The 27,741-nt window shown below is 48.2% G+C and overlaps 1 protein-coding gene across 6 annotated transcripts in view; it reads left to right on the top strand.

Moving 5' to 3' along the window:
* Positions 1 to 202: 202 nt before the first annotated feature.
* ST3GAL3 (ST3 beta-galactoside alpha-2,3-sialyltransferase 3) overlaps positions 203 to 27,741 on the top strand; it is a 135,098-nt gene continuing 107,559 nt past the window's right edge. For 5 of the 6 annotated variants that reach the window (XM_036756281.1, XM_036756280.1, XM_036756279.1 and 2 more), the window contains exons 1-2: positions 203 to 228; positions 8,625 to 8,757. In XM_036756281.1, the coding sequence (XP_036612176.1) occupies positions 8,637 to 8,757 (121 nt within the window). In that variant the 5' untranslated portion in view covers positions 203 to 228; positions 8,625 to 8,636. Of the gene's footprint in view, positions 229 to 8,310; positions 8,331 to 8,624; positions 8,758 to 27,741 lie in introns of those variants that run through there. The other variant, XM_036756277.1, reaches the window with a different exon arrangement.

The following is a 27,741-nucleotide window of genomic DNA, read 5'->3' as shown; positions in this document are numbered from 1 at the left end:
TCCATCTGGGTCCGCCCCCTTGCTAGCGGGCCGGGGTCGCGGCTCCCCATTGGTCAGTCCGGCCCCGCCTCCGCCCGTGGCCCCGCCCCTGGCGCTGTGAGGCCGAGGCTGCGTCCCCGCCATGGCGGCGCCCGCGGAACCCCCCGCGCCGGAGCCCGAGGCCGGGCCCGACCCCACGCCCGCCGGCCCCGCGCCCACCCAGCCCGCCGCCGCCGAGCAAGCCCCGCGGTAAGAGCGCGTCCCCGCCCCGCCGCGCGCGCCCGCAACTAACGGTCCTGGCGCGCGCCCCCGGCCCGTGACCGTGACCCGCCCGTGACCGCGCTGGGCGCCCCAGGACGCCCCCTCGCCCGCGGGGACAGGGAGAGGGCGGGGGCGGGCCCGGGCCCTGGTGGCCGAGGTCTTCAGTGAGGGGCCCCAGGGCTCTGCCTGCGGGCGGCCGTGCTCGGGTCATCCCCGCGCGTGGATCCCTCCCCATCCCCCTCGGGCCTGGACCCTCCAGTACCCCGCCCCCCCTGGGGCTCCCCATTGCCTCGTCCCAGCTCCTCCTTCCTCCGGGAAGCCCTTCCAGCCCACCGCAGACCCTCCGTCCATCCCGCCCTCCATCCCTTCCGGGTCCAGACAAACTGACCTTGGTGCTGTCCCCCCGCCGGACCTCACATCTCTCCTCCCCGCGCCTTTGGCTTCGCCGTCCTCCATGCCCCCCACCTCCCTGCCTGCCCTTGGCGGCATCTAGCGCTTACTCTGTGCCTTTAAGAGTGGGGCGACCGGGAGGGGTGCAATGCCTGGGCCACCCCCTCGGACCCCAACTCGTACTGAGCTGTCAGCTTGTGGAGGGCAGGGCCCAGAGCCTGACACACAGTAGGCACTCAATTCATGCTGGAGCATATGGAACTCCTGCAACCTCCAAGGAGGCTCCAGCAGCCCAGCCCGAGCTCTGGTTACAGCAGTGTTTGTGCACTTTGCAGAAGCCCTCTGGCAACAGGGAGCTCACTACCTCCAGGGACCCCTGCCCCACACACCTGGTGACAATCCTAGAACCCAGGAGATCCAGGACTCTCCCACTGCAATGCCCTCCCCAGTGCTGATAGCCATCCCCTGAGGGGAGACCAGAAGGGAGAACGGGCCAGGCTTGGGGATGGGGAGCTAACTGCAAAGAGCCCAGTTTGAGGAGGTCCTCAAGCTCACACAGGGGTGTGGAAGGTGTTGGATCCCTGAGGGGATCGAGGTGGTCAGACTTGGGCTTTGCAGCTGGCAGAGCTGTTAGGAATTTGGGGAGAGGAGCTGGGGGGGGTCATGTGAGTGGAGAGGGAGGCATGACCTGTCAGGAGAGAATGACTCAAGCTGTGTGTACAGCATTGCTTAGCAAGAAAATCCACACCATCCGGGGACTCCCAGTCTAATGAGGAAGGGGAGAGAGCCCCTGGGCCTGGGGGGTGCAGCATTGTCTTTGATGATAAAATCTGATGTCTAACCCTTTCCTTTCTGGGTCTTCACTGGCTGCTGCCCACAGAGCAGGCAGGCCAGCCTGGCTGAGGCAGTAAGGCCCTGTAAGGGTGAGGTGGGGCACCAGCAACCCCCTGACCATAATGGGGACAAGCTCAGGAACCTGCACTCCCCAGACCACCAGAGTGTCTCCAGCCCAGCCTCCACCACCAATTAAGGGAGAAATTACTGTGGAGAAGGGACCCACCTTCCTCCTCACTGACACCTGCCACCACAGGCAGATGAGGGGTAGCACCCCCAGACTTCCAGACTAGCATCCTGCCCAGCCCTCATAACCATCATCCATGGAGGCAGCTCCTACGGAAAGGGTGCCAGTCATCCTCACCACCTGCCACCAAATGCCATCCCCAGGGCAGGAGGGCCAGCCTGACTGAAGAGCTGGGCACCCTGAGGGAGGCAACATGGGCCAGGCAGGTCAGGCACCAGCATACCTTCACCATCTCCCCTCGGGGACCAAGAGCCCTGGGAGTAGCTATGCTTCCTGCCCACTGCCTGCTGTCATCCCCCTGTAGAAATGCAGCCTGGCAAGTGCTCCTGCAGGCCCTGCAGCCCCAGGGCCTGAGGACCTGGCAAGGAAAGTTCTTGTCACCAAAGTCCTTGGCCCAGTCAAGTGGCTCAATATCAGAAACTGAGGTTTTATCAGTAGAAATGACACTAAGGAGAGGCCTGACTGTCTGCTGGACCGCTGCACCCCAAGGACCTAGGGACCTTTCCATCTGATGTGCAGCTGAAAGCTTCCCTGGGGGTTATCCTTCCCCCCCCCCCGCCCCCGCCCCACTAGACTGGAGCTCCTGGGGGCAGGGGTCTTGCTTTTCCATCCGGAAATCCAGCACTTAGCACACAGTAAGTGCCTAATAAATGCTCTCTTCTTTCATTCATCAATTCCTTCAGTCCCTGTGGCTGCAGCACTTGTAGGAGCAGGTGCCAGGCTGCCTCTCACCAGGTGTGGCTTCCCAGAAGCAGTGTAGTTCCCCAGACTCCTGAGCTGTCCCTGATTGGGTCCGAGGGGAGATGGTGGTCCGGTGGGGGTGGGGATTTGACCTGCCTGGCCCATGTGACCTACTCTCTTTGCTTGCTGCTACAGCAAGGCTGGTGGTACCCTTGGTAGTAATAGGGAAGCTAGGAGGAGGGAATCAGTCCATTAACATGCATTTATTAAAAATCTACTATATGCCAGGTACTATGCTAGATATGGGAGAAACAGAAAGCTTCCATACTATCGAAGAGGTTCTATACTATCATGGAGACTATACATGCATCTGTCTGAGATATGTTTATTGATGTAAGTGAAATAGGAGAGAAGGGCACTAGGGATGGGGCATGAGGGGTAAGGAAGGACTTCCTGGAGAAGACAGCACTCATGCACAGTTTTGAAGGGACCCAGGGATTCTAGGAGGCAGAGATGAAGAGTGAGAGCACTCCAGGCATAGGGCACAACCTGTGCAAAGGTGCAGAGATGGGAGATAAATCATGGCTAGGAAGTCAGTCTGGATGGTCTGGATGTGCTGGGCTGGGTTTAGGGGAAGACAGTGAGCTCCAGGATGGGCCTGTGGAGATGCAGATTTGAGAATCATCTGCAGAGGGATGATACCTGAGCTGATGAGGTCACCGAGTGAGACAGTCTGGAGAGAAGGGAAGGGGGGACTGGATGTAGTCTAGGGGAGAACACAGGATTAGTGGGTGTGGCATGGATGCTGGACTAGCAGAGGAGAGTGAGAAGTAGCAATGTCAGGAAAGCCCAGAGAGGAGAGAGCATCCAGGAGGAGGAGGTGGGCAGTGATGTCAGAGGCTGCAGAGAGGCTGAGAAGGAGGAGGACTGAGGACACTGGATGTGGCCATGAAGAGATCAGCAGTCACTTTGGCGAGACCAGTTTGGGGTGAGTGGGCAGGCAGCGGTAAGGAGAAAAGAGATTCAGGACCACAGCTTGAGGGGATGCTAAGATTTTTAGGGCTGGGGAAACATGGCATGTTTGTAGGCAGCAGGGAAGTGGCCAGTAGATAGGGAGAGGGCCAGAGACAGAGATTCCCAGAGACACAGGGAGAGGTGGAGATGACTGAAGGGGCAATATATGGAAGAGGATGAGATCGGGGCACGTGTTGAGGAATTGGGCTTGGGGAAGAAAAGGGACATCTCTTCCTCATCAGAGGGAGAGAGAATTGGGGTAATATCAAGGGCCCGTGAGCTCCCAGGGAATGGCCTTGAGATAAGGTCCTCAGCTAAAAGACTTAGGAGGGGCTGAGGAATTCCTTCAGGGAGGAGTGGAAGGATACATAAGTAGTGCTTAGTACCTGGCTGAGATGACATAACATCTGTAGTGGCCCAGGTCAGCCAGCTGAGGTGATGTCCACTGGTAGCATTCCCTAGTAGCCTGCTATAGGAGTGCAGAAGGTGGTTGGTGGGAGGGCATGCCAGGGCTCGGGTTTGGCACGATGTCAGGTTATGGCAGCAAGACATTTGATGGAAGAAGATATTGTCAAGGTGAACGGGGTAACCTTAGTTTCATAATTGTGAAAAGAGCAAAGTGAGGCCTGAGCTGTGATGATGAGATGGGAAAGCAGGATTTCAGAGACGGGGAGAAGGAGGAGGAGGAGCAAGATGGGGAGGGGGAGGAGGAGGAGTAGAAGGAACAAGATGGGGAGGAAGAGGGGGAGGGGGAGCAATAAGGTGGGGAGGAAGAGGAAGAAGAGGGAGGAGGAAGGCAGAGTTGGCTCAGCCAGGATTCTGTTTTCACATCCTTTCTAATAGCAAGAGAAGCTGCTCCCTGGCCCCAACTTGGTGGTAGATATGATTTTCTGCCAGGGCTCAGGTCCCAGGCTGGGCTGTGGCCTTGTCATTCTAGGCTGCTCAGCAGCTGGCCCAGCTCCCTTGGTAATGGGAAACTTGCTGTCCTGGATTATGTGCTTTTTAGCCAGTGTTGGAGAGAGCCGGGAAGGCTTTGGTCTCTTTTGCCCTGGGGGTGCAGTTGATGGGGGTGGACTGTCCCTGGAGGTTTGCTCCTGTGCCATCTCGAGGAGGTCAAGCCCATGCCCTGGGGATTTGGGGATCATGCCAGCCTCGCTCCAGAGCTGGCAGGGATCTCAGGAGCCGGCTGGTCCACCCCCTCTTTTATGTAGGAGGAAACAGGCAGGTTCTAGGCCCTGCCCAAAGACATCCAGGAAGTAAGCCTCAGAGAGAGGATTTGAACCCAGGGCTTCTGACTCGAGGGTCACACAAACTTCCTGTCCCTCTGAGGGAAATGAGTGACTGGAGGCCAGTTTGGACATGAGACTAGAGCAGGAGCCCACAATCTTCCCCTTCCAGGCTTTGTAACCTTGGGCCAGTCATTTCCCATTTTGGCCCTCAGTTTCCTTTTCTGAAACAGGATAGGGCTGGCTCCAAGGTCCTGTTCATTTCTCAAATTCTGGTTCTGTAAATGATACCTGAGGGGTTCAGAAGGGGAAAAATCCTTGTGGGCTCAGGTCTTCCCTGAAGTGGAGGACAGGGTCTCTAGGTCTTGGGGAGGTCCAGTAGTGAGGTGGGAGAACCAGGAGGTGAGGCTGGAACCAGATCATGGAGGGCCTTGAATGCCAGAATAGTTAAAACAGCTCTCAGCTATGTGGTGTGCTCCTCAGAAAGACCTTTGCAAATAGTAGTGCAAAGGTTACCTTTAGTCTGCCACTGAGGAAACACGCCCCAAGTTATACAGCTAGGGAGTGTCAGGCCTCAGTTGAGATCCTGAGCCTCCCGATCCCGGACCTCCTGGTTGTAAGTCCTCTGCTCTCATATTTATGTATAAGGCTTATTTTGTTCAGGTCATAGTGGGGAGCCACAGAAGGTGTTTGAGTGGAGGGGTGACAAGCTCAGGTGGCAGGACGGAAGTGGGGGCAGGGAGCAAGTGGGACACTAGAGCCATGGCCAGGAAGGGGTGGAGAGGGTGGCTCCAAGGGGGCCACGGGAGAGGAGCTGGTGAGGCTGAGCATCTCGGTGGGTCTAAGGCTGTAAACGTTAAAGGTGCAGGTGTTGAACTCCCCTGGGTGTCTGAGGTAGGAAAGGCTGGGCTCGTGGCAGGATTTCTAAAGAGAAGCTTAAGGTGCCAGCAGGGCATTTGAAGTAGACGTCTCCGGTTGGCTGTCTGCCATTTCCGTCTTTGTCCAAATCATTAATAACAGCAATCCAGGGCCCAGCCCAGATCTCCTGGGTACTCCACTGGATATCTCTTCCTATATGGACATTGAACTATTAAGGATAAGTCCTGAATCTGATCCCACGGACAAGCTCAAATCTCCCTAACTTTTCCATAACGCTAGTCAGGCAGCACTTTTATTAACCACCTGCTACATGCCAGGCCCTGTGCTAAACTCAGCAAAGACCGACAAAAACCTGGTCCCTGCCCTCAGGGAGCTCACTTTCTAATGGAGAAACCACCTACAGACATCGTGAATACAGGGTAAATGGGCAAATGGGCGTAATCCCAGAGAAGGCCTTAGCAGGTGGGGGTGGGGCCCACAAGGCCTCCGGCAGACGGTGGGCTTTGGTCTGGCTTTGGAAGGAAGCCAGGAGCCAGAGGGGAGGATCGAGAGAATTCCAGGCATGCAGAGCAGTGGGGATAGGGGCAGGTAGGAGCCTCCCTCTTGTTTGATCCTGTCTGGGATGGTGATTCCTATGGCAGGGCCAGGGGCATCATGAGCACTGAGTGGGGTCATCAGCCCAGCTACACGGCCTGGCTTCAGTCTTTGGGGCTTCTCCTGGTCTCATGCCTCCACCCACATTTTCTCAGAATTTGGTCCATATCGGGCTAAAAGGATCCTCAGCTCTCATGTAGTCATGCAGGCTGTGCTAATGTCTAATAGAAGACAAACTTTATTTGTGGTGGAAGACACCATTTTTTCTCCCCTAGCCCGTGAATGGTCAGTCCTGGCCAGCTCTCCCTCCCAGGGTCTCTTCTTTTGGGGATTAAGTCCCTCCCCCAGGTGTGCATGGCTTACACAGCTCACAGTACTGGTGCTCAGTGTGGTCCTACAAGCACTTATTAGGCACGTGCTGCATTGGAGGAGATGTGGGACGTGCTGGGTATGGAAAGGAGTAAGTGGCAGACCCTGTCCTCCAAAAGCTTGAATTCAACTGAGGGGCTATCACATGTACCTAGAGAACTCAGTACGGAATCCTTTCAGAGTCAAGGTGAAGCCATTTGGAGATGGGGAGCCTATTAACTGGGGTCCTGGGGAGTATGGGCAACAGCTCTTGTGGGAGGCGACAGTTGACTTCAACCTTAAATGGGGATATGCATTCCAGAGGGTGTTAAGTGAGGATGAAGTGTGTTCCTGGCATGGCAGCCAGCCTATGCAAAGCCACCGAGGTGGGAGATGAGATGTTGTGTTCAGAGAACAAAGTCTGTGGACCAGTTCGACTGAACTGTAGAGAAAGTGATAGTGAATGACGTGTCATCATTGCTGGCTGGATAGACTGGAGCCAGATTATGAAAGATGTTAAAGGCTAAACATGGGAATTTGTGCTACACCCAAGAGCAGTGGGGAGCCATTGAAACCTGCTTTAGGAAGATCACTTCAGTGGCTGAGTAGAGGGAAGAACCTAGAGGCAGGGAGGCCAGTCCAAGTGTGAGGTGGTGAGGGCCAGCCCTGGGGTGGTGGCAGTGTCTGAGGGGAGAAGGGGGCATGCATGGGGGTTGTTATAAAGGCAGAAAAACTAAACTTGACAATGGCTTGGAAAAGGGGAGTTAGAGAGAATGACCCTGCGGTTGTGAGCCATTCAGCCTTGTGATGATGTCCTCAGTTTCCCAATCCTCTGCAGAGAGAGTGCAGCTGGGGAAGGGCACAGGTGGCCCAAGGAATGTGATAGACGTAAGGGATCACCAAGCAGTGGCCAGGGCCCAGGCTGGGGGTGGTGAGACTGCTGACAGCCTGAGAGATGGATGGAGGTGGCTGGGGTTTAGAATGTGGGATGTCAAGAGCAGTGAATGAATGAAAGAAAGAAAAAGCATTTATTGGGTGTTCATTATGTACCAAGTGCTGGGGATACACAGCAAGACAGCCCCTGTTCTCAAGGAGCTCATACTCTGTGGCCCATGGCAAGGCCATAGGTCATTAGGATATCTCAGTAGGTTTGCAGGGCGTAGAGACAGGGCAGATGGCAAGGCCTGGTGGCCCTCAGTTTCCTCAGAAGACTCCCATCTCAACCAAGCCAGAGGATCTCTCAAGCAGTGGGGATGGACTCTGGGAAGCCTGGTCTGGGAAGGGGGCTCAGGGGAAGCTGCCCCCTGGTGGTGGCAGGGCAGCCCTGGGTGGGTTCTGAAATGACTGGGGTGGGGGCGGGGCGGGTAGCAGTGTGAGGGAATGTGAGGAGCCAGGGCAGAGCAGGGTGGTGATGGCCTGGGAGAATTGGGGACATGGAGGGTTGGGAGATCAGGACCAGAACGAGGCTCAGAAGAAGGAAGGTGGTGCCGATGCGGTCGGTCAGCTCTCAGTTAACAACCATGTGTTATGTTCCCACTTCTCTTCTGCCCTTTGTAAGTTCCTAAAAAGGGTCATCTACAGTGAGTGCCACTCCTCTCACTCTCTTCTTAACCCCATACAATCCAGCTTCTGACTTCCTCATTCCACTGAAGCTGCCCTCTCCAAAGTTACCCAGGATCTCTTAGCGGCCAAGCCCAGTGGCCTTTTCTCCATCTTCATTCTCCTGGACTTCTCTGCAGGTTTGGACTCTGTTGATCACCCTCGTCTCCTGGACACTCTCTTCTCTCTTGGTTTTCATGACGAGATGCTCTCCTGGTTCTCCTCTTACTTCTCTGACTGCTCCTTCTCTGTCTCCCTTGCTGGATCCTCCTCCACAGGTGTGCCTCAGGGTTCTGCCCTGGATCCTCTTCTCTTCTCCCTCCATACTACTTCACCTGGTGTAGGGTGTTCAGGAGGACTAGCACCTCTGGAGTGAGAGCTGCCAAGCCCTTTTCAGGCCTTGTGTAGGAGGCAACCCACGGAGGGGCGCTGCTCTGACCATTGTACCAGGCTTGGCCCTAGCTCACATCTAGGGTGCTCCTTCCATGTCCACCCACCCTACATGTCTATGGAGAGCAGGCTGGTGAGACTTGGTGCCCACCTCTCAAGACCCCTTCTGTTTGCTCTCTTAGGTCATGTAGCCAATGAAGATGGGCCTTGTGGTGCTCGTCCGGAACCTGCTGCTCACCCTGTGCCTCTGCCTGGTGCTGGGCTTCATGTACTACGCTGCCTGGAAGCTGCAGCTCCTCCGATGGGAAGACCCCAGTAAGTACCAGCAGAGGGGCCCTGCTGAGCCCCAGGATGGTCACTGGTTCACAGTTCCCCTGGAGGCTGGACCACAGTGGCTCATCCTAAGAAAGCTTTACTCTGTCAGTGACCTTGCACTGCTTGGGCCCTGGAGAGAGCGTGGGAGGCTTTTGTTGGTGGTGCTGATTGAGGCCTCCTCTAGAGCCTTCTGAGGTTTCTGGGATGCTTGAGAATTGGGACAGGCCCCAGAGTCCACCCTTCCTTCCCCCAAGCCCCATCTTATAGAGGAGGAAACAGGCCCAGAGAATCAGTGACTTGACTAAGCTAAGAGACTTTCCCAAGGGCTTAAGATCACAGATGTAGAGCTGGGAGGAGCCCCTGAGGCTGTGACATCCAAATCCTCCCTACCTTCTCACTTTACAGAGGGGGAAACTGAGGCCCAGAGGAAAAAAAGCACTTACCCAAAATCACAGAATGGTAGGATCACAGAGGTGGAGCTGGGTGAGATCTCAGCCCCATTGGGCTTGGCCTTGTCGTTGTACAAATGTGGAAACCGAGGCCAAGGGAAGCTCAACGACTTGCTCAGAGACCACAACGGATAGAGGCAGGATTGGCCCTGGTCCTGTGACCCCAGAGCCACCAGGCTTTCTAGTGCCCCTCTCCTCCCCCCTCCCTCTGCCCTGCCCCTCCTCCCTGCCCCTCCCCTGGCTGGTAGTAGCTCAGGACCCAGAGGCCCCTCCTGACCTGTGCCCTAGCAGAGGAGGCGGCCTGGCACTGTAGCCCAGGGTGAAAGGCAGTGACCCCACACGGTTAGTGCTGACCCATCATCGTGGAAATTTGCCACCCTCCCTTCCCTCTGAGAGTCAGGAGCTTTCTCTTCACTGGGGTCTTTTCTTCTTTTTCTTAGCTGTACCTGGCACCTTGTAGGGGAGGGAGGAAGTCTGTGCACTGGGCCCAGGGGGCAGAGGGGCCATAGGAAGGTTGGGGAAGTGGACAATCTGTGAACCTGGGTTAATCCCCTGCTTTGCTCTCCAGAATGAATGATGCACAATCATTCAGTCAGTCAGGGGCTAGACCAATAGGATGTGATTTATTCCAGACTAAGTGTCACCATCAAGTCCTAACCCAGCCATTTTCTGTCCCCTCTTTCCATTTTTTATTACCCTTCAGTTCCCTTCGTGTCCCTTCTTCTGCAGTGCCCTCCCCCGGTCTTCCCTAGGAGTCCGCTATGCCCCAGCCTCCTGTCCCCTTCAGTGTCCCTCCTACCACCCTCTTGGCCAGCTGGGAAGTGCTTCAAAGTGGTGTCCCCTGTGGGATGGACCAGGCTGGAGAGGCCAGCCGTGTGGGCCCAGGTGAGAGGCCTGAGGTGGGGCTAGAAGACAGGCAGCCCCTGTGATTCTGTTGTGTGCTTGGGGGCATGTGAGTGAGGCAGCGGTGAGCTCCTGCAGGCTTCTGGGCCAGCCTGGCTGCAGCGGGGGATCCCAGCACCCGCCCACCTGGAGCCCCAGCTTCTTTTCCAAGGATGCCTTTGTTCTTGGCATTGCAGCGGGGCCTGATTTCCTGTCCTCGTCTGGATGGCTCTTCTGAGCTTTGTTCACCCTGACCCCTGATTGCTGGGGTCTGTGGGGCTTCCTCCCAGCTCAGAGCTCTGCGCAGGCCCATTTGGGGCAGAGGGTGGGGGTGCCTGGGGAGCACAGGGAGCCTTTGTATCTGAGCTTCGCAGTTGGAGGCAAGCCTTTGTCGGTGGAGAACGCTGGCCCGGGGCACTGACTGGAGGACGCCCGGCTGTCTCTGGGGCCCCAGACCCAGAGCAGCTGAACTGGACTCCTTTCTTTGCAAGAGAAAGAAGTAGCAAATGTCGCAGGCATGGTCCTTTTGAATGAAAAACACAGAGAAACAGAGAAGTACTTTAATAAAAGGTGCCACCGACCCTAAAAAATCAGCTTCCATCCTGGAGGGTCCAGTGACCAAACTGTGGAGTGCGAACCTTACGATGCTGCGCAGATGCTCTCTTCTTATTCCTACTCCTGGCCTGGGAAGGAGGGAGAAGGGGCAGGGAGGGGGGCAAAGCTGGGAATGGGGACCGGGAGCAGCTGGAGGGTACTCTGGTGACCCCTGCCCCTCCGTGAATTACTGATTGTCTTGTGGAAAGTCATCTAGTGGATAAACAGTGTTAACCGAGTGTTCACAGCTCTGCACACCCTCTAACTCTCAGACCTTGAGAAACTGTTCTGTGAATGGATGGTTAGAACGAGGGAGCTGGAAAAACGACTGTGTGAGTTGTGGCCAGGGGGACTGGGGGAGGCCCGACTGGGTGGACCCGCAGTTTGTGGAGCACCTACTGTGTGCCAGGCACTGTGCCAAGCATTTGTTTGTTTGTTTCTTTTTTTTTTTTACAAACAGTATCTCCCCTGATCCTCACGACGGCCCTGGGATGTAAGTGTTATCATTATCCCTCTTTTACAGTTGAGGAAACTGAGGCAAACAGGTACAGTGTGACCCAGGCCTCAGGGTCACACAGCTGGTGAGGATCTGAGGCCAGATTTGAATGAGGGTCTTCCTGACTCCAGGCCGGGTGGGAGGAGGGCCAGCAGACAGTGCAGCCTGCTGGGAACATGGTGACTTACTCATCACATGCCTGGCCACTGCATGTTCTCAGGGCAGTTGTCCCCCACTTAACCTACCAGAGACCAAGCCACCGTTGGGCTCCTCTGGGAGGCCTCTGGCCGGGAGCCAGGGAGCAGCAGATAAGCGGGAGCCAGAGGCTGGGGCTATTCACATGTCTTCGGTGTCTATGAATGGATTCTTTTCTTCTGTAGGCTGAAAGCCTCTGTCCATTGTCCCATGATCTGTCAGGGGCTTGGGCTGGAAGCCCTTTAACGAGGAGATCCCATGTCAGGAGGAAGTTGTCCTGACACCAGCCTCAGTTGGCCTTTCTGCAACTGCTCTTCTTTCCTACGAGCCAAGCAGAACAAGGCTGTTGCTTCCTCCACATGACAGTCCTAATACTACATTTATTAAGCACCTACTATGTGTCAGGGGCTGGTGATACAAAGACAAATAAAACCCTCAAGGAGCTGATACTCCAATGGGGAGACAGTATGGCCAGAGAAAAATAAACAGGAGAGAGTTCAGAGCCAGGATGTGGAACACTCTTGACAGGTCAGAATGTTGGGCAAAAGGAAGGAAAGATGAAATTGAACAGAAACAGATGCCTTAGGGATCATTTTGACCCCTACCCCAAAGGGTGAGGGAACCTAAGAGAGGGGGTTCTAGTGTGGACCTGATTCCCCTAATGAAGGGGAGCTGTTTGCTGAGGTTGGAAAGATGGGGACTCTGTGGGGAAGTGATTCCTTCCTCCTAGACTATGATGGAGGAGAGGTAGAGAGGTGATCCAGCTCCAGTCTGGCATACCCCCATATATGGGGAAAAATGCTTCCCAGGGCTTCAGAGGAGGGAAGGGCTGAAGCCTTTTTTTGATTGGATTCCTGTCTGAGGGCCACTCCCCGGACTCTCTTGCTGGGTGTCCAGACCAGAGCACAGAAGCTTCTTCCTAAGCGTCGTCTAACACCCTTCTTCTAGGTGGGGGGGCCCCCATTCTTCCAGTCGCCTAGGCTCCCAACCTTGGGTTCTCCTCCACTTTTCTCAATTTTTATCAGAGGTGGACCATGAGTCTCTGTTTCATAACCTCTGTGTCGTCTTCACCCCTCCCCTCTCACACAGCCCTCGCTTCCAGTTGGTTCCCAAGTCTGGCTGAATCTCCCTCCACAAGGTTTCTGGGAGCTGCCTCCTCCCCACTTCCATCATGGCCACCCTCCCATCCCCCTCTCCTCCTCCTAACTGGCCTCTTTCTGAAGGTCTGACTGTGTCACTCCCACTCAAGAACCTTCAGTGGCTCCCTCTTACCTGTGGGTTAAAATACAAAGTCCTCTGTCCAGTCTGGCTGTGTCCTACCTTTCTAGTCTCATCACACATTAGTCCCCTTTAGGGATGGACTACACTCCAGACAAACTGACCTTCTTTCTGTTCCTCACAAACAGCATTCTGTCTCCTACTTCTTTGCCTGCTACCCCCCCATGGATGCCCTCCCCACTCCACTCCCTTCCTCATAGAATTCTTTTGCCTCCTCCAAGACTCAGTTTGGGTCTCCTTTAGCCTATTCTGAGGGTGCCTGAATGACAGCACCTCTTCCTGGAGTCAGATGAGATAATTGTAAAGTGCTTAACACAGTGCCTGGCACATAGTAGGTGCTTAATAAATACTTGTTCTCTTCCCTCCCCCCAATTGCTTTGTGTTTATTTTGCCACGAGTTTTCTGTGTGTGGGTTGTTTCCCTTCAGTAGAGAGACAAAGCTAAGCATTTCCTGGGTGCTGGGCACTGTGCTAAGCCTGGTGGGGTGCACAGTCATCTCTTCCACATCATGACTTTCCCTATTGTGGTTTCAATATATCATGAGTCGGCCTAAGAAATTAAATGGGAATTTTTTGGGAGTTTTGCAGAAGCTGCGGAGGACACACGAAGGCTAGCACAGGACACAGAAAATGTTGAGGAACTCAGAAATGCATAAAATATATGTTTGTATTGTAGAATATCTACATAGTTTATCTTTTAACACCATAATAATTCAGACTGCTTCTCTGGTACAAGGGGAGAGCCAAACATTTTTACTGGATTTTCCTGATCTTGGGATACTGTGCCTTCCCCCCCACCCCATGTGGAAGCAAAATGGCCAACCCTGCCTTCAGGAAGCTTATATTCTGATTAGAGAAGAGAACGCTGTATAAAGGCCCCTGAAAAGGAAACCTTGCCCTTTTGGGTAGAAGGCTGCTGGTGAGGAAGTAGAGAAATCTGGAGAGTGACCAGTAGAGCTGGGAGTGAAGCAAGTGTGGCCTGGGCCTCTCCTGCTTCAAAGGGTGGTCTGGCTCAGAGACTCCCAGATCAAGAGAGTGGGCCCCAGGGCAGAGGCAACTGCAGGGTTAGAAGGCTATGGAGGAGGCCTGGGCCCCTCGGGAAAGGGTCGGGTCAATTCAGCAAGCACTTCTCAGGGGCCTTCCACATGCCGGGCTCTGTGCTAAATGCTGGGGGTTACAAAGAGAGGCAAGACAATTCCTTTTCTCCAAAGTTTACCATCCTATGGGGTTTGAGCTAGGGAGTCACCATTCTGCAGAGTGAATAGAATGTAAACTCCTTGAGAGCAAGGCCTGTTTTGTTTCCTTTTTTGAATCCTCAGCTTCCAGCATAGTCCCTGGATTACAATAGGCACTTAATAAATGCTTGGTGGGTCAGATTGGATGCTGTATTTACAGTATTTGAAATGGAAATGGCAAAGTGAATAGATGTGCATTAAATCTTTATAACAAATGTTTTATTAGAAGCTTACTGTTGAGTAGCAAAGCAGACAACCAAACTTACTTAAGTGATGCTGGTAACTTTAATGCACGAAGGATCACAGCCATATTTCAGCCTCCCCTCTCAGGCCTCGGTGGAATTTTGACTATTCATTTTCATTTCCTCTTCTTCTTGTGATCACAGTTGGGGCGTGCTCCTTTTCTGGTTCTACCTTTCCCCCTCATTGTTATAAAGGTCTTTTCAGATTTATTTATCCTGTCAAGGGATATGAGCATGTATTTTCAAGAGAGGAAATAACAGATTGTTAATAATCACTTGAAACAATGTTTAACCTCAATAATCAAAGAAATATAAAATGACACCCACCCCCCACTCTCACCCCCACCCTCTAACCCATCAAACTGGCCAGACTATCAAAAGGAATGAAGTTGAGTGCTGGCAGGATTGTGGAGAAGCAAGCTCACTTCGTCACGGCTGGTGGACCTCTCTGGAGAACAGTTGGGTAGTGCACAGCACAGGTAGCAAAAATAATTCTGCCCTTTCACCTGGAATTCCATAGTTGGGTTCACACCTGAAAGTCTTTACCCCAAACCAGGGAGCCCTGTTCAGGGTTTCCGAAGCTGTGGTACACAACTTGAAAGTCCAACAGTAGGGAATAGTGGGGTAAACGATGTTCCATCCGTAGAATCGAATACTATAATGCAATTAAGGGCCTCAGGGACATAAACCTGTTTTTAATGTAAGAGTTTCTGATGTGAGGAAGTTGCAGCACTCTGCCCTTAGCAGACTTTTAATAACTTTGTTGAGCTGAATTGTGTGTGATTAACTCATTTCTTTTTTAAATAGTGATTTAATGTTTTATTTTCCCCTCCAATTACACGTAAAAAAGTTTTTAACATTTGTTTTTAAAAAATTTTGCGTTCCAAATTCTTTCCCTCTCTGTCTCCCTCACCGCCAATTTAGAAGGCAGGCAATTTGGTATAGGTTATGCATGTTCAGTCTTGCAAAATATACTTCCATGTTAATTAGGTTGTAAAAGAAAACACGGACCAAAAAATAAACCCAAAAACAAAACCAAACCAAAACCAAGAAAAATAAAGAAAAAGTATGCTTTGATCTGCATTCAGATACCATCAGTTCTTTCTCTGGAGTTGGATAGCATTTTTCATCAGAAGTCCTTCAAAATTCTTAGGGTTTTTTTTTGGAGGGGGGAAGGCAGAGCAATTGGGGTTAATGACTTGCCCAAGATCACACAGCTAGTAGGTATGTCAAGTGTCTGAGGTCACATTTGAACTCAGGTTCTCCTGACTCCAGGGCCGGTGCTCTACTCACTGCGCCACCTAGCTGCCCCTATTTTCTGTCATATTAGCCAATTTAATAGGTGTGGAGTGGTAGCTCAGCATTGTTTTAATTTGCATTTCTTTAATCATGAGTAATTTAGAGCATTTTTATATGATTATAGATAGCTTGATTATTCTGTCTGAAAACTGTCTGTTCGTATCGTTTGACCATTGATTGGGAAATGGCTCTATTTTTATAAATTTGACTTAGTTCTCTATATACTGAGAAATGAAGTCTTTATCAGAAAAACTTGCTGTAAAAATCGTATTTCACAGTCACGATTACTATATCTTTCCCTTCATCCGATTTTCTCCTCCCCACCTGTTTATCCTACTCTCTTTCCCCTTTCACCCTGTTCATCCTCAAAAATGTTTTGCTTCTATGCTTTACCTATCCCAATCTGCTCTTAGTACCTCCTCCCCTTCTCATCCTGTTCCACTCCTGCTTTCCAGTAGGGTAAGAGATTTCTATACCCAGTTGATTGTGTATGTTATTCCCTTTTTGAGCCAATTCCGATGAGAGTAAGTGTCCCCCAACTCCCTCATCTTCCCTTCCACCATAAAAGCTTTTTTTTTTTTTGCCTCTTTTATGTGAGATAATTTACCCTTAAGGCCACAGGTTCCCCACCCCTGCCCTAATCTGTAATAATTTAGGGCACTTTCTCATATATCTGCAGATAGTTTTGATTACCTCTGAAATTGCCTGTTCATAATCCTTTGACCAGTTATCAATTGAAAATTACTCGAATCCTTATAAATTTGACTCAGTTCTCCATACACGTGAGAAATGAGGCTTTTATCAGAGAAACTTGCTGTAAATCCCTTCTCCCTCCCCCCCCCCCCATTTTGCTGCTTTGCTTTTAATCTTGGCAAGATTATTTTATTTGTACAAAATCTTTTTAATGTAATCAAAATTATGGGCAGTTAGGTGGATACTGTGCCTGGTAGAGAGTCAGTCCTCATGAGTTTAAATCTGAACTCAGACACTTACAAGCTATATGAGTCTGGACAAATCACTTAACCCTTTTTGCCTCCGTTTCTCTTATGTAAAATGAGCTGGAGAAGGAAATGACAAACAACTCCGCCATCTTTGCCAAGAAAACTGCAAGCGGGGTCAGGAAGAGTAGGACACGACTGAGATGACTGAACAGCAACAACAATCAAACTTATCCATTTTATTTCCTGCAGTCCTCTCTCGTTTGGGCATAAATTTTTCCCTTATCCGTGGATCTGACAGGTAAAATATTCCACACTCCCCTAATTTGCTTATAACATCATCCTTTATGTCTAAGTCACGTGCCCATTTTGACCTTACCTTGGTATTTGGTGTGAGATTTTGATCTATACCTAGTTTCTACCAAATTTCTTTTGAGTTTTTCCAGCAATTTTTGTCGAATAGTGAATTCTTACCCCAAAAGCTTGGATGTTTATCAAACGCTAGATTGCTGTGGTTATTTATCACTGTGTACTAGGCACCTTCTGTATTCCACTGATCGACCACCCTATTTTTGACCCAGGACTAGGTTATTTTGGTGATTGCCATTTTGTAATGCAGTCTGAGGTAGCTACTGCTGGACTATCGTTTTTAACATTTTTTTCATTGATTCCCTTAATATTCTTGATCTTTTGTTCTTCCAGATGAATTTTGTTATTATTTTTCTAGCTCTATAAAATTTTCGGTGTAGTTCAATTGGTATGGCACTGAATAAGTACATTAATTTAGAGAGAGTTGTCATTTTTATTATCTTGGCTTAGCCTACCCACAAGCAATTAATAGTTCTCCAATTGTCTTTATTCATGTGAAGTTTTTTGTTAACATATTTATATAGTTCCTGAGTTTGTCTTGGCAGTTAGAATCCCAAGTATTTTATATTGTCTACAGTTATTTTAAGTGGAATTTCTCTTTCTATCTCTTTCTGTTGGACTTTCTTGGTAATATGTAGAAATACTGATGATTTATATGGGTTTATTTTACATTCTACTGCTTTGCTAAAGTTTATTGTTTCGGCCAGTTTTTTTAGTTGATTCTCTAAGTATATACCATCATATCATATGCAGAGAGTGATGATGGTGTTTCCTCATTGCCTATTCTAATTCCTTCAATTTCTTTTTCTTCTCTTATTGCTGTGGTTAACATTTCTAGTACAATATTGAATACCTCTGATTTTATTGGGAAGGCCTCCAGTTATCCTCATTACAGATGATGCTTTCTCATGGTTTTAGATAGATACTAACCATTTTAAGTAAAGCTCCATTCATTCCTGTTTTCTAGTGTTATTGTTAGGAATGAGTGTTGCGCTTTGTCGAAAGCTTTTTCTGCATCTATTGAGGTGATCGTCCAATTTTAGTTCTTTTTATTATTGATATTGGCTATGCTGATAGTTTTCCTAATATTGAACCAACTGTACATTCCTAATATGAATCCCACCTGGTCATAGTGTGTTGCTGTAATCTCCTTGTTAGTGTTTTATTTAAATTTTTCGCATCAATATTCATTAGGGAAATTGGTCTATAGTTTTCTTTCTCTGTTTTTGCATTTCCTGCTTTAGCAATCAAAACCATATTTATGTTGTAAAAGGAATTTGGTAGGACTCCTTTTTAGGCCTATTGTTCCAAATAGTTTCCATAGTATTGGAATTAATTGTTCTTTAAATGTTTGGGAGAACTCACTTGTGAATCCATCTGGTCCTGGGGACTTTTTCTTAGGAAGCTCATTCATGGCTCATTCAATTTCTTTTTCTAAGATAGGGTTGTTTAAGTATTCTATTTCCTCTTCTGGTAATCTGGGCAATTTATATTTTTCTAAATATTCATCCATTTCACCTCAGATTAATTGGCATATAATTGGGCAAACTAGGTCCTAATAATTGCTTTAATTTCATCTCATTGGTGGCACATTCACCCTTTTAATTTTTGGTACAGGTAGTTTGGTTTTCTTCTTTTTTTAAAATAAAATTAATTAATGGTTTATCTATTTTTTTTCATAAAACCAGTTTCTAGTTTTTTTTTATTAGTTCAATGGTTTTTTTACTCTCAGTTTTAATAATCTCTCCCTTAATTTTCAGGATCTCTTAAATTTGTTGTTTCGTTGGGGATTTTTAATTTGTTTTTTTTTTTCTAGTTTATTTAATTGCATGTCCAATTCACTGATCTATTCTTTCTCTATTTTATTCATGTAAATGTTTGGAAATATAAATTTTCCCCTAAGTACAGGTTTGGCTGCCTCCCATAAATTGTTATTTTTTTCTCTTTGTTGTCTTTTTTAATGAGAAATTATTGATTGTCTCTATGATTTGTTTTTTGACCCACTCATTTTTTAGGATTAAATTAATTTCAAATTAATTTTTTTCTATGTTTTGATGGCCCTTCATTAAATGTTATTTTTATTGCATCATGGTCTGAAAAATATGCATTTAATATTTCTGCTTTTCTGCACTTGGTTGTGAGGCTTTTATGCTTAATACATGGTCAGTTTTTGTGAAGGTGCCATGTACAGCTAAGAAAAAGGTATACTTCTTTCTATTCCCATTCAGTTTTCTCCACAGATCTCTCATATCTAACTTTTCTAAAATTCTATTTATTATATGGTTAGACTTATCTAGTTTTGAGAGCAGAAAGTTGAGGTCCTCCCACTAGTATAGTTTTACTATTTTCTTGTGTTACTCATTTAACTTTTCCTTTAAGAATTTGGATGCTTTTCCATTTGGCGCATATGTGTTTAGTATTCATATTACTTCATTGTCTTTGGCAAAATGTAGTTTCCCTGCTTATCTCTTTTAATTAGGTCTACTTTTGCTTTTGCTTTGTCTGAGATCATGATTACTACCCCTGACTTTTTTTTTTACATCAGGAGAAGTATAATAGATTTTTCTTCTCCAGCTTCTTATTTTTACTTTATGTATATCTCTGTTTCAAGTGTGTTTCTTGTAAACACCATATTGTTGGGTGTCTGCATCCATTTTATGGGTGAGTTCATCTCTTTCACATTTACAGTTATGATTACAAACTGTATTTTCTTCCATCCTATTTTCCCCCAGTTTCTTCTTCTCTCTCTCTTTTTATCTTGCCCCTCCTCAAAATCTGTTTTGCTTTTGACCACTGCCTCTCTTAATCCACCCTTCCTTTTATCACCTTCCCTCTCCTTCTCTTACCCTCTTTCCCTTCTATTTCCCCGTTGGGTAAGATAGATTTCTATACCCAACTCAGAGTGTCTTCCCTCTTTGAACCAATTCCAATGAGACTGAGGTTCAAGCATTATGTGAGATAATTTTCCCTATTTTTCTCTCTTCTCCCTTTTTCCAGTGCATCCCTCTTTTCCACCCCTTAGATTTTTTTTTTTTAGATCATCCCATTAAATTCAACTCACATTCATGCCCTCTGCCTATGTATACTTCTTTTAGCCGCCCTAATAATGATAAAGCTCTTAGGAATTACATGTATCATGTTCCCATATAGGAATGTAAACAGTTTAACCATATTGAACCCTGCTTGATTTCGCTTTCACGTTTACCTTTTGATGCTTCTTCTGAGTCTTGTGTTTTATTGTCAGATTTTCTATTCAGCTTTGGTCTTTTCATCAAGAATGCTTGAAAGTCCTCTGTTTCATTAAACATCCACTTTCCTACTGAATACTTAGTTTCTTAGTTGTAATCTTAGCTCCTTTGCCTTTTGGAATATCATATTCCAGGCCCTCTCCTCTCTAATGTGGAAGCTGCTAAATCTTGTGTGATCCTGGTTGTGACTTCATGCTAATTGAAGTATTTCTTTCTGGCTGCTTGCAATATTTTCTCCTTGACCTGGGAGCTCTGAAATCTGGCTGTAATTTTTCTAGAAGTTTTCATTTTGGGATCTCTTTCAGGAGGTGGTTGGTGGATTCTTTCAATTTCTATTTTACCATCTGGATCTGGGATATAAGAGCAGTTTTCTTTGTTAATTTCTTGAAATATGATGTCTAGACTCTTTTTTTTTTGATCATAGCTTTCAGGTTGTCTTCAAGTGCTAGGGCTCCTCTTTGCCTGGAACTGTGTATAGGCAATATGACAGTCTTGTACCCAGTCCCAGCAAAGGGTCCCCTGTAATCTCTTTTTGACCAGTTGTCGGCCCTCTTACCGTCTATGAGCTGAGAGTGCTCGAAGCTGCAGCTGTGCTGTTAACAGCAGCCATCCCCAGGCCTGCTGCTAGTGTTGTACATGCTGTGCTCTGGGGGGACCTTCCTTCTTCTCACTTTCAACCTGTGTACTTCTCCCTGGTGTGAATGCATGTCTGAGGAGCCACATGGTGGTGCCCACTTCCTTACCTCGTCAGGACATTGAGGGTTACTTGGGTTGCAGTTGTTAAGGGTACCTTTGTGCTTGCATTTTCTCCGTGATGTTGTTGCTTGCTTTCCTGGAAAGGAATAAAATTTCTGCTACTCCTGCAGTTGTTATTATTGTTCCAGACCTTAGGAAACAGGATTCCTGTGCTGGACCATCCAGGTCTTCCTGGGAACTTGGCACTGTCCTTCCCCTGCCCTCCTTCCAGTGTGGTCTTCCCAGAGTCACACAACTAGGAAGTGTTTGAGGCTGGATCTGAACTCTAGTTTTCCTGACTCCAAAAGCACACCCTGTGCTCTGATAAGCTCCTGGCTTTGTGACCACAGTGTTGGGGGTACTCCCTCTGAGGATGCATATCTAAGGTCCATCCAGCCCTTCTTACCCTGGGTTGCTCTCATCTATGTGCTCCTTTGGATTCTCAGTTGGTGACCCAGCTGTCTTCTTGAGCCTGTGTCAAGCCCCAGGGCTGGCTGCTCTTGCCATGTGACTAGCCAACTCTTGGTTGGCATGAGAGCCTTTTGCACCCTGCCCTTTGTCCCCTTCTCCATTTTCATTTGGGGGCTGACTCACAGCCTCACAGGAGGGGCTGGGGATAATTCTGGGATCAGCAGAGGTGGATCCCATGCACTTCCCCGAAAGCCTCCATTGCAGCCTGGCTGCTCCTGATCCATTTTGATAGCCTGGCCAGTGCCTCCTTTTCCTCCATTCAGGGCCCAACTAAGCTCATTGTCCTTCTAGGTATAGAACTGAGGCCAGACGTAAGGCATGTACAGACACTTGGGTTTTCTTGTGTAGATGGTGAAGCTGAGTACTTGTGAGCAATTATAGTGCTCACTTAGGACATTGCCTTAAGTAGCAGCATCACTTGAGGCAGCTGGGGATGGGGGCAGTGTCACAGTGGATAGAACCTGGAGTCGGGAAAACTGAGTCTAAATCTGGCCTATGGCACTTAAGAGTAGCTGCCTGACTCTGGGCAAGTCACTTAACCTCTGTGCCTCAGTTTCCTCATCTGTTAACAGCGCCCACTGCTCCCCCAGGGTTGGCATGAGGATAAAAACAAGATAATCTATGTACAACACTCTAGATGTGTGCGTTGTCATTATTTGCAGAGGGAGCACCTGGAGGAGCTCACCATTTGTAGAGATTCCTTTGCCTTCTGGGTGGCCTTCAAGTGGCCTCACTCTGAGTACAGGCATAGGACATCCTAGAGCCCTGGTGGGACCAGGAGAATGGGCACAGGCCTGGCACTTCTTGTTATCCTGTTGGCCTCATCTTTGGGGTGATAGGAATGTCCAAGGCCTTTCTTGAGTCTTTGGTCATTCTCTTCAAGATGCCTCCAGACTTCATGTCTCCACCGTGGACATGGGGTGGGGCCCTCTGCTGACCTTCTCTGATTGGGTCTGGTCTAGTTCAGCTGCTGGGCCCAATTTTATTATCCTTTTGGGTACCATTTCTACTGCTTTTAGCTGGATGTTGGTTATCTTGCCGTGGGAGCCATCCCAAAGAGGCTCTCTCCTGTGATTGCCACCACCCTGGTACAGGCCCTTGTTACTTCCGTAGCCTTTTGGGTGGTCTCTCTGCCACAAGTTACCTCTCACTCCAGTACACCCATTACTCAGATGTCAAATGATCTTCCTAAAGGGCAAGTCAGACCATGTTACTGGCCTATCCTTCTCCCTCTTGGTCCACCATCTTGGCTCTTCCCCCCTCCCCCAATTGCTTTCCAGAATAGTTAGGTTCAATGTATGGCTCCATCAACAGTGCTCCAGTGTACCTGTCTTTCCAAAACCCCATCCAGCACTGACGCCCCCCCTAGCTTTTTTGTCCACTTTCCCAGATTGCTGGGTGTGAGGTGAGGCCTCACAGGGCTGTTTTGGTTATTTGGAGTAATCTTTCACATAGTCGGTATCAGTTTTTAGTTCTTTTTAGAGCAGTTTGTTCCTGCCCTTTGACTACTTATCTGTTGGGGAATGGCTTTTGCTCTCATCTATATTTTTGTTAGCTCCCTATATATATCTTGGATATCAGACCCCTATTGCAGATATTTGACAGAAGATTTCCCCCTAGTTGACAGCTTAGCTTCTCATCTTATCCCCATTTCATTAGTTTTATTCATTCAGAAGTTTTTCCGTTTTTTGCAATGGAAATGATCTGTTGTATCTATTGTGCTCGTTTCTATCCCTTGTTTGGTTAATTAATAGGCTCATTTCACAGTTTATTTCACACAGTGATATTTCAGAGTCGGGCCTTCCTGAGGAGACATCAGATGAGGAAGCCGATGTCTTCCTACCTTCCTACGCTTTTTCTCAAGGGTGAATTCTATCCAGTCTGTGGTGCTTTTCTCTGGTTTCTGGTTCTGATCTTGTACCTAAGTCCTGAGAGAGCCCTGAGACCTCTGGATCCTGTGCTTGGGAGGTGGGATAGACAGAGCCTGGGGAGAGGGGGATGTCAGGTGGCCCAGGCCTGAGGACCTTCACTCTGAGGTTCACTTTGCTCGGAAGGAACTCCTGGAGGCCCTGTCTCCCAGAGTGTTAGTGGGGCTCCAAGGAGCTGGGTCTTCGCAGACCCTCTAGCACTGCATGAGGGTGAGCTCTTATTGAGGTCAGAGATGAAGAGCTGACCTTGGAGGCCAGCTGATCCGTCCCTTTTGTTTGACTGAGGAGGGAATGGCCCAAAGAGGTGAAAGTCCTCTCCCAGGCCACCTAGGTAAGAAGCAGCGGAGTCAGGCTGTGAACCTAGTGGGGCTGCAGGAAGTCTCAGGCCTCAGCGTCTCTGCAGCTCCAGACTTAGAGTCTTTTTGTGTTAATTTCAGATGAGATGAAGTGCTTCTTTTATTTGGATTCACAGAGAGGCATTTTTTGATTGGGCTTGAGCCACTTAATCATATTTTACATAATTATACCATCAAATAAAAGAGTAAAATGACCACTTCATGGAGATTATCATTCACACTAAGCTGTACCTAACTGTAATTCTACCTTACCTTTGTATTTTTTGTATCCCACCCCTATGCCCAGTTGATTGTAAATCTTTAAAGAGCTATGTCATCTTTCATTTTTGTATCTCCAAAATGATATCTCTGTACATAATGATTGTTTGTTGTAATAAATTTAGTTAAATTGGGAGAAATGTAAACATTTTTTTTATAGATGAGGAAACTGAGTCCTAGAGAAAGGAAGTCTTTGCCTATAGTTATACATCTATAAAGTGTCAGAGGTGGGATTAGAACCCAGCTTCTCTGACTCTAAAATCACTACTCTTTCCGCCCATCACAGTAGCCTCATTCACTCCCTTAATCCCACCTGGAAGGAAGCTTGGACTGGTCTGTCCCTCGGTCTGGGGGAATAGGAGGGTAGCGAGGATACATTTCTGTATGTCAGGGCCAGGGCTGGGGGACTTAGGGGTTGAGCTTGGGACCCTGCTGAGTGTCCTGCCCACTGTCTTCAGAGGCCCTGAGGACTGTCTAGCCTGCCTGGGTCCTGTTGGAAGCAGCATTTCCCAACTACTACACAGAGATCTTATCTCTGTTGATATGAGAGGCCATGGGCTGAGAATGGGCTCTGCTGGATTTGTGACCAGCCTCACCCACCAGGACACCCTCAAGGACTCTGGCCCCATGGAGGCACCCCTGCTCCCCACCTCCCTCACCCCGCTGTGGAGAGCCTTAGCTTACCCTTCACCCCATTCATTGAGTGTTCCATTTTCTCTCCTCTTCCTGTGTCTTCCTTCAGTGTCCCCTTCCCACTGGTCCCTGCTATCTCCTCCTTCATCCATCTCACACCAAGACGTGGTGGTTGTTCTTGCTGCATGCACAAGTGAGCCCATGCCCTTCCATCTTTCCCAGCAGATTGTCCCCCTGCCTCATCGTCCCCACTCTCTCACTTATCCCAAGTCTTTCCTCTTCTACCGTCTGCTACCCTGCTGCTACTTTCATGTCAGTCAGCCAGTCATTAAGCATGTATTAGGCACTTACTGTGTACCAGGCACTGTGCTGAGCTGTGGGGTTGCAAAGAAGGGCAAAAATGGTCCCTGCTCTCAGGGAGCTCACAGTCTGATGGGGGAGACAACATCAAACAGCTCTGGACATATCAGCCATATGTGCAAAGAGGCTAAAGGCAGATAATCAAAAGGGAGAAGAGGGATTAGGAAGGGCTTCCTGTAGAAGGTGGGATTTTAGCTGGGACTTGAAGTAAGATGGAGAAGCCAGGAGATAGAGATGAAGAGGGAGAGCATTCCAGGCATGGGGAATGGCCAGGGAAAATGTTGGGAGTGAGGAGATGGAAGGTCTCATGCAAGGAAAAGCAAGGAGTCCTGTGTCATCAGATCAGAGAGTAGAGTTATAAGGTGTAAGAAGACTGGTAAGGCATGTGTGTGTGTGTCTGTCTTATGAATGGCTTTCAATACCAGAGGATTTTACGTTTTATTCTGTAGGCGATAGGGAGCCACAGGAATTTGAGTGTGGGGGGTGGTATGACAAAGTCAGACCTGCCTTTTAGGGAGATCATTTTGACAGCTGAGTGGAGGATGGCCTGGAATGGAGAGAGAGGTAGGAAGACCCACTCTTCCTCCTGCCAGCAGCTAGTTTGATAGGTGTGAGGTGATGAGGCCTGCACCAGGGGATGTCAGTGTTGGTGGAGAGAAGGGGACGTATTCAGGAGAGGCTATGAAGGTAGGTATGATAGGCTATGACAGGCCTTGGCAATTGATTGGATATAGGAAGTGATTGAGAGCGAAGAGAGGAGGATGATGCCTAGGGACTTAATATGGTTTGACTGTTTACATTCCTACATGGGAAGATGACACTTGTAACTCATAAAAACTTTTTCATCATTAGAGTAGTTAGAAGGATTATATATAGACAGAGGGCACAAGTGTGAGTTGAATATGAAGGGATAAAAATATAAAAAATAAAATTAAGGGGTGAGAAAGAGGAAGGCAGCAGGAGAAAGAGAAAGGGAGAGGTAGAATGGGGTAAATTATTTCACGTAAAAGAGGCAAGAAAAAGCTTTTATAGTGGGGGGGAAGAAGGGGAAGGTGAGAGGAAATGAGTGAACGTTACTCTCATCAGAATTGGCTCAAAGAGGGAATAACATACACACTCAATTGGGTATAGAAATCTATCTTATTCTACAGGGAAGTAGGAGAGGAAAGGGGTAAGAAAAAGGGAGAGAGGTAGAAGGGAAGGCAGATTGGAGGAGGTGGTAGCCAGAAGCAAAACATTTTTGAAGAGGGCCAGGGTGAAAGAAGAGAGAGAATAGAATAAACACGGAGGGAAATAGGATGGAGGGAAATATGTTTAGCAATAGTATAGTGAAAAAATATTTGAAGCAAGTTTCTCTGAAAAAGGCCTCATTTCTCAAATATTTAGAGGACCTAGTGAAATTTATAAAAATAAGAGCCATTCCCCAAATGATAAATGATCAAAAGATATGAACAGTTTTCTGATGAAGTAATCAAAGCTGTCTATAACCATGCGAAAAAAGCTCTAAATCACTATTGATTGGAGAAATGCAAATTAAAGTAATTTTGAGGTACTACCTCATACCTATTAGATTGGCTAACATGACAGAAAAGGGAAATGACACATGTTTGAAGGGATGTGGGAAAAATGAGACATTAATGCACTGTTGGTGGAGTTGTGAACTGATTCAACCATTCTGTAGAGCAATTTTGAACTATGCCCAAAGGCTTATAAAACCATACGTATCATTTGACCTTTGACTTACTAGGCCTGTATACCAAAAGAGATTTAAAAAAAAAACAAAAAAAGGACCTACATGTACAAAAATATTTATAGCAACTCTTTTCTTGGGCCAAATGATTAGAAGTTGAGTGGATGCCCATCAATTGGGGAATGGTTGAACAAGTTGTGGTGTGTGATTGTGATGGAACGCTATTGTGCTATAAGAAATGATGAGCAGGATGCTCTCAGAAGAAACTGGAAAGACTTGTATGGGCTGCTACAAAGTGAAATGTCCTGTGTTCAAAGTAACAGCAATATTGTAAATGATCAGCTGTGAATGACTTAGCTATTCTCAGCAATATGGTGATCCAAGACAGCTCTGAAGGACTTAGGGTGAAAAAATGCTCCCCATCCCCAGAGAGAGAACTGATGGCATCTGACTACAGATTAAAGCATACCTTTTTTACTTTATTTTTCTTGAGGGTTTTTTTTGATCTATGTTTTCTTTCACAACATGACTAATATGGAAATATGTTTTACATGACTACACACGTATAACCTATATCAAATTGCTTGCCTTCCCATTGAGGGGGTGGGGAAGGAGGAAGGGAAAGTTTTAAAAATGAATATTAAAAATAGTTTTGCATGTAATTGGGGAAAAATAAAATACTAAATGAGGAAAAAAAGAAATTGTTAGTAACTTTGGGGAGCACTTTTCAGTTGAATGATGATGCTGGAAACTACATTGTAGAATTAAGAAGAGAGTGACCTGAAAGGAAGTGGAGACATCTATTATAGATGGCCTTCTCCAGGGCTTTAGCGAGAGAAGGCAAGAGAGATAGGGGGAATAGTTAGAGGGGATGTCCAGATAAAGTGAGGTTTTTCTGACAATGGAGGAAACCTCAGCATGATTGTAGGAAGTGGGGAGGCAGCCAGTGGACAGAAATCGAGGCCCAGTGGAGATAGTAATGGGGCGATCTGCTGGAGAGGACAGATGGGAATGGCTCACTTGTGCATGTGGAGGGGGTTACCATCTCTTCATGTGACACAGGGGTGAAAGAGGACATGGTGACAGAACCAGCATGCAGCCTGGGATGGAACGCCATCTCTCCAATGCCCCATTCACAAACCCTCTTGTGGTCCATCCCTCCTCACTAGCTGTGACCCTGTGTCTCCTCTCACACAGCACCTGAGGGATGGCCTGACGTTTGACCCTGGCCAAGTCACTTAACTTTTGCCTGCTTCATTTTCCTCAGTCATAAGATGGGCTTAGTAATAATAGCACTTTTATGTCCCAGGGCTCTTGTGAAGGTCCAGT

This window comes from Trichosurus vulpecula, chromosome 4, assembly GCF_011100635.1.
Source record: "Trichosurus vulpecula isolate mTriVul1 chromosome 4, mTriVul1.pri, whole genome shotgun sequence".
In the NCBI taxonomy this organism is placed as follows: Eukaryota; Metazoa; Chordata; class Mammalia; order Diprotodontia; family Phalangeridae; genus Trichosurus; species Trichosurus vulpecula.
This window is presented reverse-complemented; position numbering and strand designations above follow the sequence as displayed.